Source organism: Dermacentor variabilis, chromosome 6, assembly GCF_050947875.1.
Source record: "Dermacentor variabilis isolate Ectoservices chromosome 6, ASM5094787v1, whole genome shotgun sequence".
Lineage (NCBI taxonomy): Eukaryota > Metazoa > Arthropoda > Arachnida > Ixodida > Ixodidae > Dermacentor > Dermacentor variabilis.
The window spans coordinates 172,691,215-172,710,313 of record NC_134573.1 but is presented as its reverse complement, the minus strand read 5'-3'; the positions used below and the strand labels follow the sequence as shown (position 1 = coordinate 172,710,313).

The 19,099-nt window shown below is 47.4% G+C and overlaps 1 protein-coding gene across 2 annotated transcripts; it reads left to right on the top strand.

Annotated features, from left to right (window-relative positions):
• Positions 1 to 217: 217 nt before the first annotated feature.
• On the top strand, positions 218 to 7,198 carry LOC142585802 (uncharacterized). 2 transcript variants are annotated; one of them, XM_075696816.1, is made up of 7 exons: positions 218 to 1,753; positions 1,831 to 2,030; positions 2,108 to 2,307; positions 2,385 to 2,584; positions 2,662 to 2,861; positions 2,939 to 3,139; positions 3,218 to 7,198. In XM_075696816.1, exons 3-7 carry the CDS (start codon positions 2,111 to 2,113, stop codon positions 3,368 to 3,370), a joined length of 951 nt encoding a protein of 316 aa, XP_075552931.1. In that variant the 5' UTR covers positions 218 to 1,753; positions 1,831 to 2,030; positions 2,108 to 2,110; the 3' UTR covers positions 3,371 to 7,198. The 2 variants fall into 2 exon arrangements, with proteins under 2 accessions (XP_075552931.1, XP_075552932.1); XM_075696817.1 differs by lacking the exon at positions 1,831 to 2,030.
• Positions 7,199 to 19,099: the final 11,901 nt, after the last annotated feature.

Here is a 19,099-nt window from a genome sequence, read left to right as displayed (position 1 = left end):
TCGATGTCTTCGATCTCGTCGTCACCGTCGCTCTTCTGGGTCCTGGCGTCTCGAAAGGCAGTAGGAGGAGGAGGAGGAGGAGGAGGAGGAGGAGTAGTAGTAGTTAGTAGTTAGTAGTTAGTAGTAGTTAGTAGTAGTTAGTAGTAGTAGTAGTAGTTAGTAGTAGTAGTAGTAGTTAGTAGTAGTAGTAGTTAGTAGTAGTAGTAGTAGTTAGTAGTAGTAGTTCTGGCTTGCGCGCGGCATGTACGATGTGCTGTTGGATGACTGCCTTCTTCCTTCCGAAGCCGCGACAGTTCCACTGCCACATCTGCTGGTGTTGCGTTGGCGGCCATGATTGCGTTGGCGTGTACGGGGCTCCCTGGTTGGGTGGATGTTTCGTGACGAGGGGCGCAAACGTCGGGTGGCTTAGCATCGGCTGTAGGGTCCTTTCGATGTAAGCGAATCTGTTCGTGTTCTCAGCTTGGTAGGTCTCCATTGTTTGTTTCAATGATGTCACTGCTGCGATGTTTCTCGTGATTAGCTGTTCGAGTTTCGTGACTGTCGCTTCGAATTTTGCTTCGATGCTGTCGCTGCGATCGTTTTCTGTTTGTGTGCGCGTGGCCTCGATGGCTCGCTTCTTCTGTGCCGGTTCCTCTATGGCTTTCTCCTGGATGTTCGTTGTCGTTTCCTCGGCCTTGCTTTTGCTTGGCGTGGGTCTCTGCAGAGGCTCGTTGTTGCTTAGCAGCAACTGACGGATCTCGGCAATCTTTCTTGAGGTTGTTGATGGTCACTCGCAACGCCGCGTTTTCTTGTCTTAGGATCTCATTTGCCTCCCGCACCTTGTTCATATCTTGTTTCTTCGTGGCTTCGGTGATTTTCTGCGCGTTCCTTATATTGTTTCCTTTCGCTGCGTCGACCCAGCTCACTCGCTCACGTGATGGTGACGTTTTTCTGCTGAGGCTTCTCTTGCAGCAGCTGCTGTCTCTGGATTTGGGAGTGCGGTTTTCCGATGGGGTCCTTTCGCGCATCTGGCGGCTTGTCGAGTGGCGGGAAATCTCTCTCCGACAGCAGCTGGCGTTCGGCCTGTCGGCGCTCCCATTGTTGCTTACGCACTACGTAGGGGATCTTGTATTTCGCCTTGCACGTTCGGTCTCCGGTCGAGTGTTCGTCTCCGCACAACTTCCAAAATTCATTCACAGTGTAGGTACATCTGCATTCAAATTTCTTCCTGTCTGACGATAATTATTCAGAACAGTCCTGATCTTAACCACGAGGCGTCAAATACGTTTAATTTTCTTGCTAGTCGATATTCTCGAATTTCTTGATGGCGCGATATGATAGCTATTGCTCAGATTCTTCCGAGCACGCTCATTTTGCCATTCCAAGCGTGAAACATCTCACATTGAACAGTTGTATTTTTATCTCGGTACTGAATTTGTCTAGTGCCATCGAGATCGTCTTCCGATTGCTACTTAGTTGATTTCCAGGTTAACTTGCTCTCTCCATCCGTCTGAACAATCCTTGTGACTACATAGTCCACTTTATGCATTGTTTCTTTCTGAAGAGTTAAGCCAGTATTTTCCACCATTAAAAAAGTTCAAAATGCAAGTTTCGTCAGTTTCTGCGACGTCAACAACCATGGAGAGTTTCGCGTTTCGCAGTTTCCTTCTACACCACATGGGTCAGGCACAATCCAGTCGGAAATTTTCTATCTTCCATTGTATCTTCGTTTGGTCTTTTCACTGGGCTTTACTCCTCACCTCCACTACTACTGGTAAGTGTCCTTTACATGGGACTCGTATTACGGCTGTTTCCTCCAGTGGTTGATAAATAAGAATTGTGTCGTTACAGGTTCTGCACTCCCGTTTTCAACTGCGGTCCACAAGCGTACCCAGCGTGCCCTAGCACGACTCTACGGTCTGCGCTCCAAAAGATTACTTCGGGCACCAGCATCACCCGTTCCATGAGCAACTTATATTCCTTGTACATTCTCTCGCGGACGGTGTCCTGCTGGTGGACTGGACTTGCCTCCTCGCCCTGCACTACTACTGGTAAATGTCGTTTACACGGGACTCGTATTACGGCTGTGTCCTCCAGTGGTTAACAAATAAGCATTGTGTCGTTACAGGTTATGCACTCCTGTTTTCAACCGCGGTCCACAAGCGTACCCAGCGTGCTCTTGCACGACTCTACGGGCTGCGCTCCAAAAGATTACTTCGGCCACGAGCATCACCTGTTCCGGAAGCAACTACTACTGCTTCAACATTCCCTCGCCAGTAGCGTCCTGCTGGCAGACTGGACTTGCCTCCTCGCCCTGCACTACTACTGGTAAATGTCGTTTACACGGGACTCGTATTACGGCTGTGTCCTCCAGTGGTTAACAAATAAGCATTGTGTCGTTACAGGTTCTGCACTCCCGTTTTCAACTGCGGTCCACAAGCGTACCCAGCGTGCCCTAGCACGACTCTACGGTCTGCGCTCCAAAAGATTACTTCGGGCACCAGCATCACCCGTTCCATGAGCAACTGCTATTCCTTGTACATTCTCTCGCGGACGGCGTCCTGCTGGTGGACTGGACTTGCCTCCTCGCCCTGCACTACTACTGGTAAATGTCGTTTACACGGGACTCGTATTACGGCTGTGCCCTCCAGTGGTTAACAAATAAGCATTGTGTCGTTACAGGTTTTGCGCTCCTGTTTTCAACTGCGGTCCACAAGCGTACCCAGCGTGCCCTTACACGACTCTACGGGCTGCGCTCCAAAAGATTACTTCGGCCACGAGCATCACGTGTTCCGGGAGCGACTACTACTGCTTCTACATTCCCTCGCCAGTGGCGTCCTGCTGGCAGACTGGACTTGCCTCCTCGCCCTGCACTACTACTGGTAAATGTCGTTTACACGGGACTCGTATTACGGCTGTGTCCTCCAGTGGTTAACAAATAAGCATTGTGTCGTTACAGGTTTTGCACTCCTGTTTTCGACTCCGGTGGGTGCCTAGCACGCTCCTGCACATCGACTCTCAGTTCTGCGCTCCTGAAGAGATTACTTCGGGCACCAGCATCACCCGTTCCATGAGCGACTGCTATTGCTTCTACGTTCTCTCGCCGACGGCGTCCTGCTGGCAGACTGGACTTAGCCTGGCGCCCTTGCACCTAATTGTGGTAAGTATCGCGTATACACGACTCTACTGCGATTGCGTGTTTTACGAATGACCAACAAACAGGGCTTGTTCATTTCAGGTTCCCAGTTTCTGCTGTCGCTTGTGGCGCAAGAGAAATATTCCAGCACGCTCATTTACAAGAATATTCCTGGCCTTGCCTCACGAGCAACCATCTTCAGCCCGATCGTCCTGCCGCGTGCTCTATACAACAAGCTTCCTAATGAACTCGTGAACGCGTCGCACGCCTGTCTTGGCGGTGTCCTGCACTGTGTTGACGGCGTGTTCATCCTCTGAAGGACTTCGTGTCGTCAACATCCCGCGACCGTCCATCGGATCTGCTCCTACAGTTCGCTGTTGCATTTTTCCGCAAGCATATTTAATAAGGTCATTGTAGCAAGCTTTTCTGCTTTGGAAGAGTGGTACGTTGCTCGGCGAATGGATGCCGATTCTAGGAATCGGGTTAATACGAAGCAGAACATAAAGGTCTGATTACGTGGACACCACTCGGTCCTTAATAAGGACTGTCAATGTTTTCATGAGCCGATCTGTAAATTTTGGATGGCGAGAGTAATGGACATTCATTGACATTGTGCACTATTGTAGTAGCACGTTGGTGTGTGTGTGTGTGTGTGTGTGTGTGTGTGTGTGTGTGTGTGTGTGTGTGTGTGTGTGTGTGTGTGTGTGTGTGTGTGTGTGTGTGTGTGTGTGTGTGTGTGTGTGTGTGTGTGTGTGTGTGTGTGTGTGTGTGTGTGTGTGTGCGCGCGCGCGCGCGCGCGCTGGTCTGCGTACACGTGTAACCTACTCTGTGCTCCATTTTTCTGTTCCGGTCGAGAACGTACGACATGAGCTCCACTGCTACGTGCCGCATTTTTCATGTTTTTGGTGGTAGCATTTCCAGCGTCACAGTTGCTTCAGTTTTCCCGGTTCATTTCTGTTGAAAGGTTCCTGGTTTGATGGTTTACTGTCGTCTATGGACGTCCGCTTTTGGATTGGTCGAACCGCTGGTTTCTTTGGCTTTAGTCCTTGGGTTGACCTCTGTGCTCATTTCAGCATTCATCGGATTTGTTCTGGCGTCTTTCTCTTGCCAGAAACGAGGTCTTCACACATACTCGGTTCTTCCACGTCACTCATCACTGACTCGAAAAGGTCAACATGCCACTGCAAAAGGACGCAATGTCGATGAATGGGAAAGGGGAGGGTGATTACTCTCGCCAACAAAAATTTCATGATAATGACGTCCATTTTTAAGACTGATTGGTGGTAAATGTCACCGGGCTCGCTGTTTCTAGTTTTCTTTTTTTTTGTCCTTGGCTCATCAAATACTGTTATGGATCTACATGGTCCAACTTGTGTATTACCTGTCGTTTGTTTACCGGACAGTGCTACCCGCTGTCACCGCTTGTTGACCATATATACTGCGCCGTAGTTAGATATTTTGTGTACACAACTACCGCGTACTCTGCAAGATCGGTAGGAATACTGAAGGGCCGTGGCACCCTTCAGGCGGCTGTGCCGTCATTGCCTGCTGACTGTAGTTCAGATTACGCACACTAGTGTACTTTAATCCCGAAATCCCAGTCACAGCTGCTTCGAAGGGGCTACATGTACTCCGCTTACGCCAAGTCGTGTGTAAACACGTCCAGACAACTGACGTGCACGAGCACGCTCAAAGAAATCTTCATAAAATGTCCGCTTTACTTGTAATTTTAGTGTTGAAGTGAATTCAGTTTACCAGAGTTTCGCCACGTAATTCTTTTCTGTACGCTGCTAGTCTCCATTGCTCTTCGAATGCATCTGAATGAGTTTGCATTGAATAGTGTTTGAATTTGCACATGCTACAGCTATTGTCCTAATCTCGATATAAGGAAGCACACTTGATTTATTACGAATTACTTTCATTGTTCTCAACCTGTAATAACCTTACTTCTGCATCGCTTCATAACAAAAATGAGCACTGTCCTTGGCAAATAGTTACGTGTGCCGCATTACTCTGCCTATTTTTTTCGCTGCTTTCATCCGCTGTGATTAAAAAAAAAGTCGGGCAACCACGCATGCGCGATTGTGCTCATTCGAATGAATTTTTCTTAAAGGGACACTAAAGGCAGATAAGTCGACGTCGACTGTTTAAACTTTATATAAACCTCCCAACGCTTGTTTCGTGCCGAGAAAAGACTTAGTTCACGAGAAAATTGTATCTGAAGGGCCTGAATACCTGTTTCGAAATTAGTCTCCCGCCACCGAACCCGTGGAGTGGTGACGTTGCATATGCCATCGCCACCCTTTCCTGCCGTCGGGTAGTAAAACGGCGCCCGAAAGACGGCAGTACCGAGCCAAGACAGATCGGCGGATTTGCAGCTGCTGCTTGGTCAAGTGGCGTAGACCGTTCGGGCATCACGCGACATCACATGCAAGCTGAATTCTAAGCTACTTGCAGTTTCTGCGCGTATCGCGTTCCGGCAAAAACCAGCGCAGCACTACGCGATAACTAATGAAGCACGAAGGCGTGGGCGGCACGGAGTGGAGCGATAACGTCGTCTTTCGACCGACCGCGTCGTTGTCAGGGTTATGTCAATTAGCTTACATTTTTTTTAAAGTAAAATAGAACAGGACAAGCCGGATTTTATTTAGTCTTGCAATACAATGAAAGGACATTTTGTGCAAAGAATGGTTGAGTACTAGTGACAATTTAACTCACGAGTGCTTTCGTCATCGGGCAACTATACTTGAGTCTCTCATCATGTCCGGCATTTACCTCAATTTCTCAATTAAGGCATGTTCGCGATAATATTCACGCCTTAGATATTCCCGAACTCTAATCTATCACTTTAGCTCGACTTAAATATTTGCCTTTAGTGTCCCTTTAACCTCGAACATACACACAGCGCAATGTCTCCTTACCGTAGGAATTGTCTTTTCATTTTCCATCTTCAGTTACACGACAGTCCTGCAATTGCGCCACACGATGCTCGCGGTCAGTTCACGATGCGACCAGTGTGGAGATTTGGACTCCTTGATATGCATCCACCGTGGTTGCTTAGTGGCTATGGTGCTTGGCTGCTAAGCACGAGGTCGCGCTATCGAATCCCGGGCACGGCGGCCGCATTTCGATGGGGCCGGAATGCGAAAACACCCGTGTACTGCGATTTAGGTGTACAATAAAGAACCCCAGGTGGTCCAAATTTCCCGAGTCTCTCACTGTGGCGCTCATCAACAGATCGTGGTTTTCGCACGTAAAAAATTTTTGTTAATGTGTCATCTTGGAGGATTTTCCTTGTTTTTGTATAATGCAACTGTTACGTGGACGCAGAGAAAAGACACACCCACACAGCACTCAATGGTTCACAATACGACAGCGAGCACGAAATAGCTTCACATTGAGGTCATGATATTGGAGAATGTGACGTGGTGTATATATAGATCGTCGTCTAGAAATGTGTTGTAGTCCCTTCCGTACGTTTCCCATATCTAACTGAGAAAGTTCGCATACTTACGCGCTTTCTTTTTTACTGAAAAAAAAGATACCGGAAGCGTTTTTTTAAATCTCCCAGTGAAGGCTCTCTACAAAGCTTACCCATTTCATAGTTTTACAGCTTGAAGCTATTTCAGGTTTAATGTATGCAAAGAAGTTTCTGCGCCTTGACTTGTGCTGTTATTTTCGGTTTATTGATCTAAGAAAACTGTCGTCCGTTTCACATTTTCATACGTTGAAGTATCGTGAAGCTGAGAAATTATCTGTGCTATGTAAATTGAAGTATGTATTTGACTTGTATTCCTGTACAAATGCATAAATGTATGTTAATGCACCGTACATATGCTCCCCTATTGCAAAAACCAGCGCCTCCCAGTGCATTTCCAGTGCGTTTTCTGCACTGGGAACGCTGTAAATGCGCTGGGATCCTGTTTGAAAAATCTGGGATTAGGTCCAGTTATGTAGCATTGAATCGCTTTTATTTCGGTTTACTTAAGTCTTGTTTTGCGCTGGTTGTACTCGGCATACATTGCATTAAACTGCACCTTGCAAATCATCTGTCAAAATAAAACTTTATTCTTGTTGCCCGTCTCACTGACTCCGTCTAGTGCAACGACTGTGCTGTGCCCGCCAACTGTAAAGGCACATCCGCTGTCTGCAACTGGTCGAGCAACACAAACAATAGGAACATCACTGGGAGCCATTCAGAGTATAGGAAGACTGGCCTTCTAGGAACTCTTCGTTCTCCACCTTTCCGTTGCGTTGCTACCAAAGACAGGATGCTGGCATTTCAGGGCATTAACATCCTGAATTTTAAAAAGAATGTAATGTGGCGCAAGTGATACAGAGATCGAAACGTTGGTAATGCGTATGCCTTTAATGGACGTCAAAACCCGGTCACTATAGCAGTCCAAATCAGTTCACCCGTAGCTCACCCGTAGTTCACCCAAATCCGTAGCGGCTGTGGGCTTCTGCTGCTCAGCTCTAGGTCAAGGGTTCGGCCGCGGCGGTAGCATGTCGATAACTGAAAACGCTCGTGTACTTAAATTCAGGTGCAGCTCGGAGACCTGCTGAAACTAAGGCTTTCTGATTGCGTTGTGTAGGTTTTTTTTTTACATGCCTGGGAACTGCAGTAAGTCATACTGTACTAGTATATCTAATACGATTGGAGCAGTATTCATATCTAAAAAAGAAATGCAGCTGGTAATTAGCGCTGTACAAAGTTTATGGCCCAGGAGCAGCCAGGTAGCGTGTGTTTCACGTATAGCCAATATACGTGAAACCTGCCTGTGATGAATGTTGGCGTAACCTGCCAACATTCATTCACACCATAGCCTTGTCAATTTACACCCATAAAATTAGGTTGTAAAATAGGACTGGGGTGTTCCAGGGGTGTTCCAAGGATGTTCCTTTATGGAACACGCTTTTGTGGAAGAAAGAGTTTCATGGGTGTTCACAAAAGGGAAAAAACCGAAACAACCCTATTGCACTCATAAGGGTGTGAAAATTTTAAGAGTATACAGTGTATTCGCACTTACTCAGGTTGGAGGGATAAGAACATGATCTACAAGAGAACGTTTCCGCCAAGAGACCATAATTTCAAGAATTCGTGATGCCTTGTGTCTCAAAACTAGTTCCATTTCCTCGCTATATTATGTGTCATAAAACAGCCTATCTGACACCGCTCTAATAACAGCCTCTGTAATATTACCACTATGACTTTCTGATCGCAGCTCGCACAGGTAATGTCTGTCACATGTTTGTAAACATATCGAAATACATGTAAAAGGGGAATTCGTCTTTCGCGGCAACAACTGCCTCAAATTTGACGGGGTTTGTTGCATTTAAAGGAAAGACCTAAAATCTAGTGACTGCTTGTTTCAAATTTTCGGTTTAGGTCGTCAATCTCTTATTAAAAATTTGCAAAAATCGCAAATTTTCAGAAAACGAAACTATGAAGTTTACAACTCCGTAACTCGGCAAGAAGAAATGATATCGCAATTCTGTGAATTGTATCTGATAGCACATCTAACGCGGACAAATTTGACATCTTGCACATGAATCTCACAAAATTTATTACTCTCTAATACAACTTTTGCAGAACCCTCGTAAACAACGTAACAGATTCACGTAAGATGTAAAATGACATTAAATTTGTCCGCTTTGAACGATCTACTGGATGCCTTTTTCAGAACCGCGATATATCTTATTGATGCTGAGCTATTAGTTTGAAAACTTCGTGCTTCTATATTTTCAAACTTCTGAATTTTTAAAATCTTTTTACCAAATTCAAGCCCTAAATCGAAATTCCGCTTCCTATACAGCCACAAGAACTTAACTTTCTCTCTCAAATGCAACACATTTCATTAAAATCTATGCAGGGGTTATCTAAGAAAAACGTTTTTGCGTTTTTACATGTATTTGAATAGGCCGCGTCGGAGTTGGGCCCGAGCTAAAGCTTCCTCTCAACACCAAGCTAAAGCTTCCTCTTAACACCAAGAACTGTATAACGCCTTGCAAACACGCAGAGATGCGCAGTCTCCTGGCGTGCCAATTTCCCCCGAAGTATTTTTCACTGTCAACGTGCCGTGGATTTGCGCATGCAAAGTCATGTCTTGTGCGTTTCACGTCATTTGTCTGGAGCCTACAGTGCACACTCGCCGAGCTCCTTTCGAGACACCTACTAGTATTTCTAAGCAAGTGAATAACTTCTCCCGACGCGTCGCCACGCTTACGCAGACGACGCAGGCTATGTTATAGCGTCGTCCGTCAGGCGTCTTCCCACAGGCTGTCCTCCCACTATTTTGCATATCACGATCGCGATACGCGCGAGGTGACCCGGGACGGATATTTCAGCAACGCAGTCTCGCAGCCGCTTCTCATTCGCTTGCCCACGACACCGGCGAAGGAGAGCAAGCGGCAAGAGAGCCGAAACGTCCGCTTCATCAATGTGAGCCACAGCGCGAGCTACTGGACGCGTGGGCTTGTTCACGCGTGCTGCGGTGGATGAAATTGAGATGCCACCATAGAGTAGGCGAGATTAAGACAATCGCGAAGGAGTTAATGTTCAGGCCGCCCCGGTACGATATTTTAAAATTATTTGTTCGCATCAATCCAGTCCTCAGAAACTGCTGTAGCCGTACACAATGAGCTGAGCTACTCTAGCTAACTCTTCGTGTATTTCTTTCTTTCTTTCTTTCTTTATTCTACCACAAATGCCCCTGTATTTGGGTGTTACCTGAAGGGTGGGCTTTTAGAAACAATGGATGATTTCTTCGATGTATATCTTGAAATCATCGAGACTGGAGTGGTGCACGGCGTCGGCGGGTAAGTGCTTCCAGTCGATTGCTGTTGTGACAACGGACCTTGCGAGCGCAGCCGTGTGCGCAGGTGGGAGATGCACTGCTCCGAGTTGAATTTCATACAACTGGGGAGATAATGCGGCTGGCGAAATTTACGAATGGTGACGGGCATGTCACTCGAAGTGCTACTTCGTGGTCTACAGGGGAATTTAGAGAGGAGTAATTATTTGGAATACGTTCTCATCCCCCCGTCAGCAGCGAGACTGACTGGACAGCCTGGCTCAGTTCCGGGGACGTCGACCGACAGCTTGAACTTGTGGACTGGGCGGAGAAGGCCAAGCAGGCGCAGGGCCTTACTCGAGCCCGATCCCTCAGCCACGTCCCGCATTTACCCTTCCCCCTTTCAATAAAGTTTACCACCCCCACCATCGGCAACGACACTTCCGTGCTGCTTGAAAGGTCAGTATGTTTCTTGTGTCTAAGTTAGGTGATGTGTCTAAGTTAGTGCATGTGAAAGTGCGTTATAGACTCACGTTTTCTCTCTCTCTCTCATTCACTCGCCATTCCCCTCCCCACGTATAGTGTAGCAAACTGGACTCAGTCTGGTTAACCTCTCTGCCCTTCCTCCTTCCCATTCTCTCTCTCTCTCGTGTCTAACTACGAAAGTGTTCATTGACAAAAAGAATTATTACTTTCCCTTGTAACTATTTCTATGTTTGTCTCCTTTCATGTAGAGTGGGCAGGCGTTGCAAGTGACCCTTCCGGTGGCAGTTGCCAGCACTCTCCTCGCTTTCCCTTTCCGGCGATGTGTATATATGTTTTCAAAGCAAATAACCAGTAAACCCCTTCTAAGCAATACGCCACAAGTCTGAAGTCAGGGCTAGGATACCAAATTGGGGCTAATTTGGCTGTTAGAATGAACGACGATCAAAGCACGGCTGAAAACGAGATTAGCTTTGAAGCCAGGTACTTAGTGTAAAAAAAAAAAGCTTTCTTTAAATTCATTGGAGGAAGACATAAGTGGAACGTCCATAGCTATCGCTGTGGTTGCTCAGTGGCTATGGTGTTGGGCTGCTGAGCACGAGGTCGCGGCATCAAATCCCGGCCACGGCGGCCGCATTTCGATGGGGGCGAAATGCGAAAACACCCGTGTGCTTAGATTTAGGTGCACGTTAAAGAACCCTAGGTGGTCGAAATTTCCGGAGCCCCCCACTACGGCGTTCCTCATAAGCAGAAAGTGGTTTTGGCACGTAAAACCCTATAATTTTTTTAACGTCCATAGCTTATGTTCACATCGGCTCTGTCTTATTGAAATGTTTTCGCCGCGATTTTCTGTGAATACCAGCCCGTATTTTGTACCATTGTACCTACAGAGCCCGTGTGACCAGTAGGACTCTGTAGACACCAAGTTATCAGGTGGGACATTTATTTTTGCGGGACTGTGACCACTTTTGTGTTACGACCACGCCGTCGCCGCGCTAACACTAAGCGCGTGCGCCAGGTGCTCGGGCTCCCAGGTGCACGGCCTACCAGGCTACCTGGGCCGTTCCAGCGCGTGCCCGTGCGAGCTCTGCTGCGACGCACAAGCCCCTGGCCAAATCCGCGAAGCATGAAAATACAAGTGTGTGGCAAATATATTTCCTCAGAGGAGTTAACTACCGAGATGGGCTGGTGTACCGCCCGTTCCCGCCGGTGTACCGCCCGTCGCCCCGACGACAAACGGGGCCGAAAACTATCTCCAGAACAATAACCTAGGACCCAAGACTCTCGCTCTCGCTATAGACCCAGGCAGTAAGTTAGGAATAAGGTTCTCAAAGCCGGGCACGTGCTGCCACTACCAGCAAATGAGATCAAGATCATCGTTAGACTCGAAGGAGCACTCAATATTTCCAAGGTCGGCATCCCTACAGTGACTGCAGCTATTCTTCAAGCAACACAACTTAGCTCAGAAGACAGCCAAACCGACACAATCTGCTCGAACAACCAGCAAAACCTCATGGTGATCAGCACGTCCAGCCCGCAAAATGCGCACTGGTACGTAAGAATAAAGTCCATCCAAGTCAACGGGGTAACCCACGAGGTCAGCGCGTACGAAGCTGCCCCAGATAATACTACCAAATGAGTCATCAAAGGCATCCCTCTCACCGATAACGCCAGACAAGTCGACGCTAACATCATAAATCATCGTAATCCCCTAGCCGCCAAACGAATCGGTTCCACCACAACCATCGTCATTGCCTTTGACGGACCTGACGTACCATACATGGTTCGCTATGGCGCAATACTAATACCATGCTCCCTGTACCGCAAGCAGATTGATATCTGTTACCACTGCGACCGTCTCGGTCACCGCATGGACGTTTGCCCGTTCCCTAATAACAAGATCTGCCGGAGCTGCGGAGCTCGCAACCCAGATCAAGATCATCAGTATACACCCAAGTGCACGTTGTGCGGTGGACCCCACCCCACAGCGGACAAAGCTTGTACTGCCAGATACAAAACGCCGTACGTTATACGAAGACGCCTCGGAGAACGCCGAGCCGCACAGCAATCAGCCCTTCAATCAGATTTCCCGTCCATGGAGACCAAGCACCGGTCCCGGTCCCACTCCCTCTCCAGACCGAGGGTGGGCAGTTCCAAATCAAGATCCACGTCGACTCCAGGAGCAACATATACCTTGGAAAGGGTGAGCTTCGCAGAGGCCCTGACGGGCGTCTCGCGAGAGGGTCATATAAGATCCCTCCCACTCCCTAAACCCAACACAGACAACACAGATATCGAACACCTTAAGAAAACGCAGTTATGCGTGATTTAATCCAAAAGCTTACCCAGGAGGTTCACAGCCTCAAATAAGCCAAAACCCAATCCACACCCAACATCCCAGAACCCGCTACCAACTGCCTACCCGAAAAACTCTCAAGACTAGCCCCCCCCCCCCCCCCCCCCCCAAAAAAAAGCCCTCCAAGAAGGAGCTCAGGGCCAAGTACGCTCCGAAGTCAAGGACATGCTCGTACACTCCAAAGCACGGTAGAAAGCTTAGACAATTCTCTAATGGCCCTTATGCACAAAGTCACCGCCATGGGAGCTAATATTCAAACCCTTTTCACACAAACCGCTTCCACCGCTCAAGCCGTAGCCATGGACACAACAGGAACCGTCGCCACCAACCTGCCACCTGTGGCATCCCCTATCCTTCATCATGGCCAACACTAACACTGACGCAACGTTCTGGCAGTGAAACTGCCGAGACTACCTCCATAAACAACCCGTTCGCCGTTAACTCGAATGTATACTCCGATGCATTTTCTGTTCCTTTTCTCAACCCACTTCTGCTATAGCGCAAATTGCGCTGCAGTATGTATGTATGTATAAATAAATAAATAAATAAATAAATAAACACCTCCGTACTACTTCATGTCAACACGACGTAATCTTACTCCAGGAAACGCACGACACTCCGGTCAACCTTCCCGGATATCAACCTTTCACCGCGAACAACGCTCCACACGAGGTCTCCACACTCGTTCGAAAAAGAATTACTGCAATCGAACACGATCTCCACGATCGGCGCATCGAACACCTCTTTATTGAGGTCATCCCGCACAGAAAACGAAAGGAAGGAATATTTATCCTCAATATCTACAATACTCCATCTCAACGCCATAACCGATTCCTAACCCTCTTCAAAAAGGCCTTTAACATCGCAGGCAGCAGCCCCCTTATCATCGGAGGTGACTTCAATCTCCCGCACACAGGATGGGGTTACAGACACAGCTCTGCTGCAGGTCGTAACTTATGGCAAGACTCCCATGATCTCGGGCTTACACTCATTGCTGACCCAGCTTTCCCCACTCGCCTCGGCACTTCTACTGAACAAGACACGACACCAGACCTCACTTTCACCAAAAACTCGGACAACGCCCATTGGCGCAACACCCAACACGACCTCGAGAGTGATCACTCTATCATCTAAATTACTCTCCCAGGAACTTAGCTTCGTTACACAGCTGATTTTCCCGCCTGCAAAAGGCACACGGGAGACTATGGCGTTGGTCTTCTAAACGTGAACCGCCGAAGAATACGTTATATATAGAGCAGACGATCTCTTCCACATCGTTTCGGCTGCGGTCCAGATTATCGCTGCGCTTATCCGAGGCGACATGCGATTAACAATATATTACGCGGTTCCCACGGCGTATTTTCTTGGGAAAGCGAGAATTCAAACTTAAGGTCGTCGCACACCTCTGAGATGTGGATGCGCTTGTAAACATGTTTCATGATGTTTCAGTGTTGTATACGAAAAAAAAAGAAATAAAATAAAAAAGATTGGAAATTTCTTTCTTGACTATTCTGCCATATTCAATGCTAGTTTTACAGTCGCGGACAGACTAAAATGGACCACGGCGAAGGCGGCTTCGGTAGGCTTTCTCCGATAAGCTCTGCTATCGCCGAATCTTAAACGAACAGATTTTAATACTATGCGCCAGAAACAGATAATTCCATTAAACATGGTCGCCACCCTAACAAGGCCCCTTCAGTGCAACTGTCGCCTGGAACATGCTGGCGTAAGAACTGCCCGCCAGCAAGCTCACGACACCGCCCAAGCAGTCTGCTAATAGCGAGCCGCCGGCGGTAGAGCATAGAGAAAGAAATTTCAACGTTGAATTTCTGTCTCTATGGGTAGAGCATGAATGCACACGGTTTACACGGCGTCAAGCGCTCTACGTTCCAGTAAAAAGAAAAAAAAATCCAAGATTCGATGATGGCAGTTATCATAGGAGAAAGCCTACCGAAGCCGCTTCATCTACTGCGAATAAACCCAGCAGTGCGAGATAGCATGGGTCGCGCACCGTCATTCCAACAACCTATCGCGCACGGATAATTCCGAGTCTAGCAGACGAGACGCCGCAACGATCCTCTGTGTACGCGGTATCGTGGTCACGCGACAGAAAAAAAAAAAAAAAAGTGTATAGGGCCTTTAGCTTTAAGGTGGCAGCCGTCAGCTGCAGCTTTAGCTGGGCGCAGGGAACAATCGCACTCCCGACAACCCATTCCGGCAGCGCATCAGACGGCGGCATCTGGCGCTGCTAGTTGGCACTGGTCCGCGTTTTTGACCCGAAGCCGCGACTGCAAATCGCCGACAAAAAAAAAAAAAAAAAAAAACATCTGGTTTTGGTTCCTTCACATCGCGGTGGTTCGATGGCCTGCGGCCGTCCGTACTGCGCGACAGCGCCACAGAATAAAGAAACAGCGCCAAGTGGTGAACTACTGGCGATTCACGCGCCCATTCGTCCCGACCAAAAAACGTTGGTCCCGACCATACCTAGAGGGAAATCTGGCGCTGCGATCGTTCAACCATCATGCGCATAGAGTTAGTAGAACAACTATCATGCGAATGATGGGAAGTACAGGCTTCGGATTGGAATTCTATTGACTGGCGAACTAGTCTACAAGTATTTTTTGGCAGTTTTGGTTTCGCTCCAAGCGCAATTGCTATAACCTGCAGTGGGACAGTGCAACGCAAAGCTCTCTGCCTTTGTTATGTTGCTCGAAGTGGCGATACCGCGCTGGGCCAGCGACTGGGACGATGTTTGTGTCGCGGTGTGGTGTCGAAGCCCTGAAGAGAAAGCGACGCCATCGTAAACGTTGAAAGAACATCTTTTGAGCGTTTGGACCTTGGTTTTTTAAGTGTGTTAGGTTGGTGCTGTAGCGTTACGTGCTTTATGAAACTTCAGAATAGGAAAAAGAAGGCACTACTGATACAAGACATATACAGTTGTACTTCTAGTGGCTTGACAATCAAATTTTATTGAGGGCTTCATTATGCATTGCTCGTTTATGTGCTCATTGAAATGCGTGTTTTAGCACTTTGAGAACACAAACTTACTTGTGGTAGGAAAGGTTGCTGCTTCCTGGCTGTAGTCTAGTGTCGCAAAATGGGTAAGTGCAAAGCTGTGCCATAACGCTTCGGAAGCGGTACGTCAATGTAAAATATGACGACGAAATACTCGTAGGAGGCCACTAGCGTCCTAGCTAGCACTGCATCAGATTTGCTTAAAAGTACTTGAAGACATTCAGCAATCGTGACAGCCGACGCAGCTTTTCGAAAGAGTGAGAGAGTTCGCAAGTCTGCGAGTCTGCGAGAAAAGTCTCGCGTTTGCAACGAGCAGGCGTCGTAGCAGACGACACTTGTCGCATTCCGCTCAAGGGCGCAACGCTTTGTCACAATACAACATTTTTATTTCCAGAAATACTTAATGAGTATTTTTATATAAGTACATGCACGGTTGTTTTGCTGTTGCAAAAATGAATAAATAATTATTCTTTGGCGTTAAATTGGGAACAGAATCACACAAGTATGCATACCCTGGAGTGTCCTGCTGACAAACCATAGTAAGCCATGCTTCCATCTCAAAGTCATACAAAGTTTATGTAGCGTGTTGTACATTATATAACATACTTCAGAAATAAAATTAGATCTTACGCGATAATACTTGAGTATAGCTTTGTTTACTGCGCCACAAGCAAACGCCACTAGTCTAAAGACGGAAGTAAATCCGAAGCCTGTACTTCCCATCATTCCCATGTAGGTTGAGGCAACGCTCATGAGTATAGTGTACTAAAATAATGTCCTAGTGACACGACCGGAAAGGGGCGCGCGTGCCTCTTTCCGTTGACGCCACCAGGTGTCGCCACTGCGACCTTTTCTAGCAGACCGGCTGCTCTCATATGCGTTGCTATTGAGGCGGTCCGTGTTATTAAGTGTTTTTTACGGACATGGTTCTTTCATTATAACAGAACAGGATTGTATTTAACAAAGTATTGTGTAAAGGAAGATCTTGAAGGCCACATCGAGACCATAGTATCGACAATGCCGTCTGCTAGCGTATTCTCGCACAGTCCGGCGCTTTCATTGCGCTCGTCGTATCGCATGTGCCAGCTGGCAATTCACTGAGCTTCTTGTTGCTCATCTACTGCTCGAAAGCCAATATATCTGGGCCTGCCTTGCTTCTGTGGAGCTATATTTACCACCCCATTTAAATCGCGTGCTTATCGCAAATGACAGGAAAGTTCGTAGAGACTTCGGCGTTGCGCTGCTAACCCCGAGGGCGTAGGATTAAATAACGGACTCGTTGGCTGCACTTTCATAGCGGGAAAATGCAAACATGTCCGTGTTGCCGGTTATAAAACCCCAGTTGGTCAAAATTATTCATGTGTCCCCCCCCCCCCTTCTTTACTGCGTGCCTAATAATTAGATCTTAGTGTGTTTTACACATTAAACCCCGGAATGAATTCATTTTTTACTATGCAATTGCGCACATACAAACTCACAATTTTTCCCGAAATTTTAGCTCCTAAGAAATCCGCCGCATCTTCAGCACATACTGTCAGAGTGACGCTCGAAAGAAATCCAGGTTACTCTTTTTTTACTTATTCACAATGAAAATAGCACAGCTATAATGGAACCCTAAAGTGTACCTTCCCTAGACACCGAGCCTCAAATCCCATTATAAGTAACTATTACTGTTAAAACACATGACCAAAAAACACCTTGTAGCATGGAGTTCTAGGAACATCAACTTAGCTTAATATATTTTGATGCCTGCAGGGCGCCTTCTTTCATTACACTTCTTCACGCTTTTTGTGAAGAAATGTAGGCTGGTTGTGATGTAGAAAGCAGTGAGTTCTGCTGTGATGGATTCGAAGTGTACAGGGCAGCCAAGTTGATGCTGCAGCCTGGCTTTAACAACACCTAGCTAAAACATCTAAAACACGGTCTGCGTGCAACTCAAGAAGACTAAAACAAACTATGAAGTCTTTGTCCAAGATGATCATAAACTTGTATATAGGGGAGGCAGGATATGACAAACTACCGTTGTCTTTCATATGGCAAACTCTGCAAGCCTCAAATTTCCTGCTGCCCATTTTCTGATAAATAGTAAGTTCAGGCAGGCTTCACAGCCTGTCTTTAAAATGCACTTTCTCGCCACAACCAGCGATATAGAAAATTAGGCGGCTGTCACTGGATGCTGTAGCCCCAAATACCACAGCAGCAGGCTGCAACCTCGAGTTAAAACACGTGAAAGGTCATGAAAGTCACTTTCAGGCATTATTCCTTGGCAGATGATGCGGCTCTCAGAGTCCTTGTCCTTGTTACTTTGTGGTTGCATGTGTTTGCGTTGTTACAATTTTTTATGTTTTTTATGTTTATGTAGCAAATGGTTCGCAGCGGCAAGGGAGCGTACAAATATGTCTTGGCACAGCCCACCTCTAAAGTACAGTTGAGCAGACACTTCGTCTTCATGCCCACTGAAATGCAGAACTTTCTCATGCAATATCTCGAGCCTTTCTTGCTTTTGTACCTACGCTGTCGCGAAAACTACGGTTGAGTCGTTGCCACAGTTAAAGTGGCACCAGAGCTTGAGGGAACATTCACTACTTGGAGCGAGCTAATTGCGAATGGTTCATTCTCCGCAAACTGTCCGTTTTCATCTTACGCAGACTCGACCAGTATCTCGCGAAGTGGTTGGCGGAGCTGACGCTCTCCCGCTCTTTCTTCATTTTGTGCGGTCCGTGCGCTCTTACGTGGCTTCGTGCTTACCATCAGTGCACTTTCTACGGCTGGCCTCTTCCTTTCTGGCCTCTCTTCAACAGGTGCGACAGAAAGGTAGGACGTACAGTCGGGCAGAAGGGTAGGCACCGCGCCAGGCGCCAGCGACAGCTTCCCACGTGGAAGTCGCATTTCGGTGCCATTGATGATGCCGACGTAATCCCTCCAAATGTATCGAGGCTGAAAGTGGCGCTCACATACCACTGAACATAAAAAATTGTAACAACGCAAACACATGCAACCACAAAGTAACAAGGACGAGACACAAGCACGGAATTCTTATGTCAAGTATGCACCAACTCGCCCAGAAAGAAGTTTTAATGAAATACCGCTGAAGATTCCGTGAGATGCTTGTCTGCTGTTCGCAGATTGCGCTCTCCCATTTCTTCCCAAGTTCATTTTCCGTTGGTGCGGCGAACAATGACGCTTTAGGAGCGCCCTGATAATCGCTGCGGCATGCCCGGAGCGTATAAATGGGTGTCCGTCTTTCTTTTTGGCATCGAACCTCCTGTGCTGCAGTAGATGCAGGGATACGCCTTCTTTTTTCAAATCATCCACTGTTTTTCACAAGCATGGCCA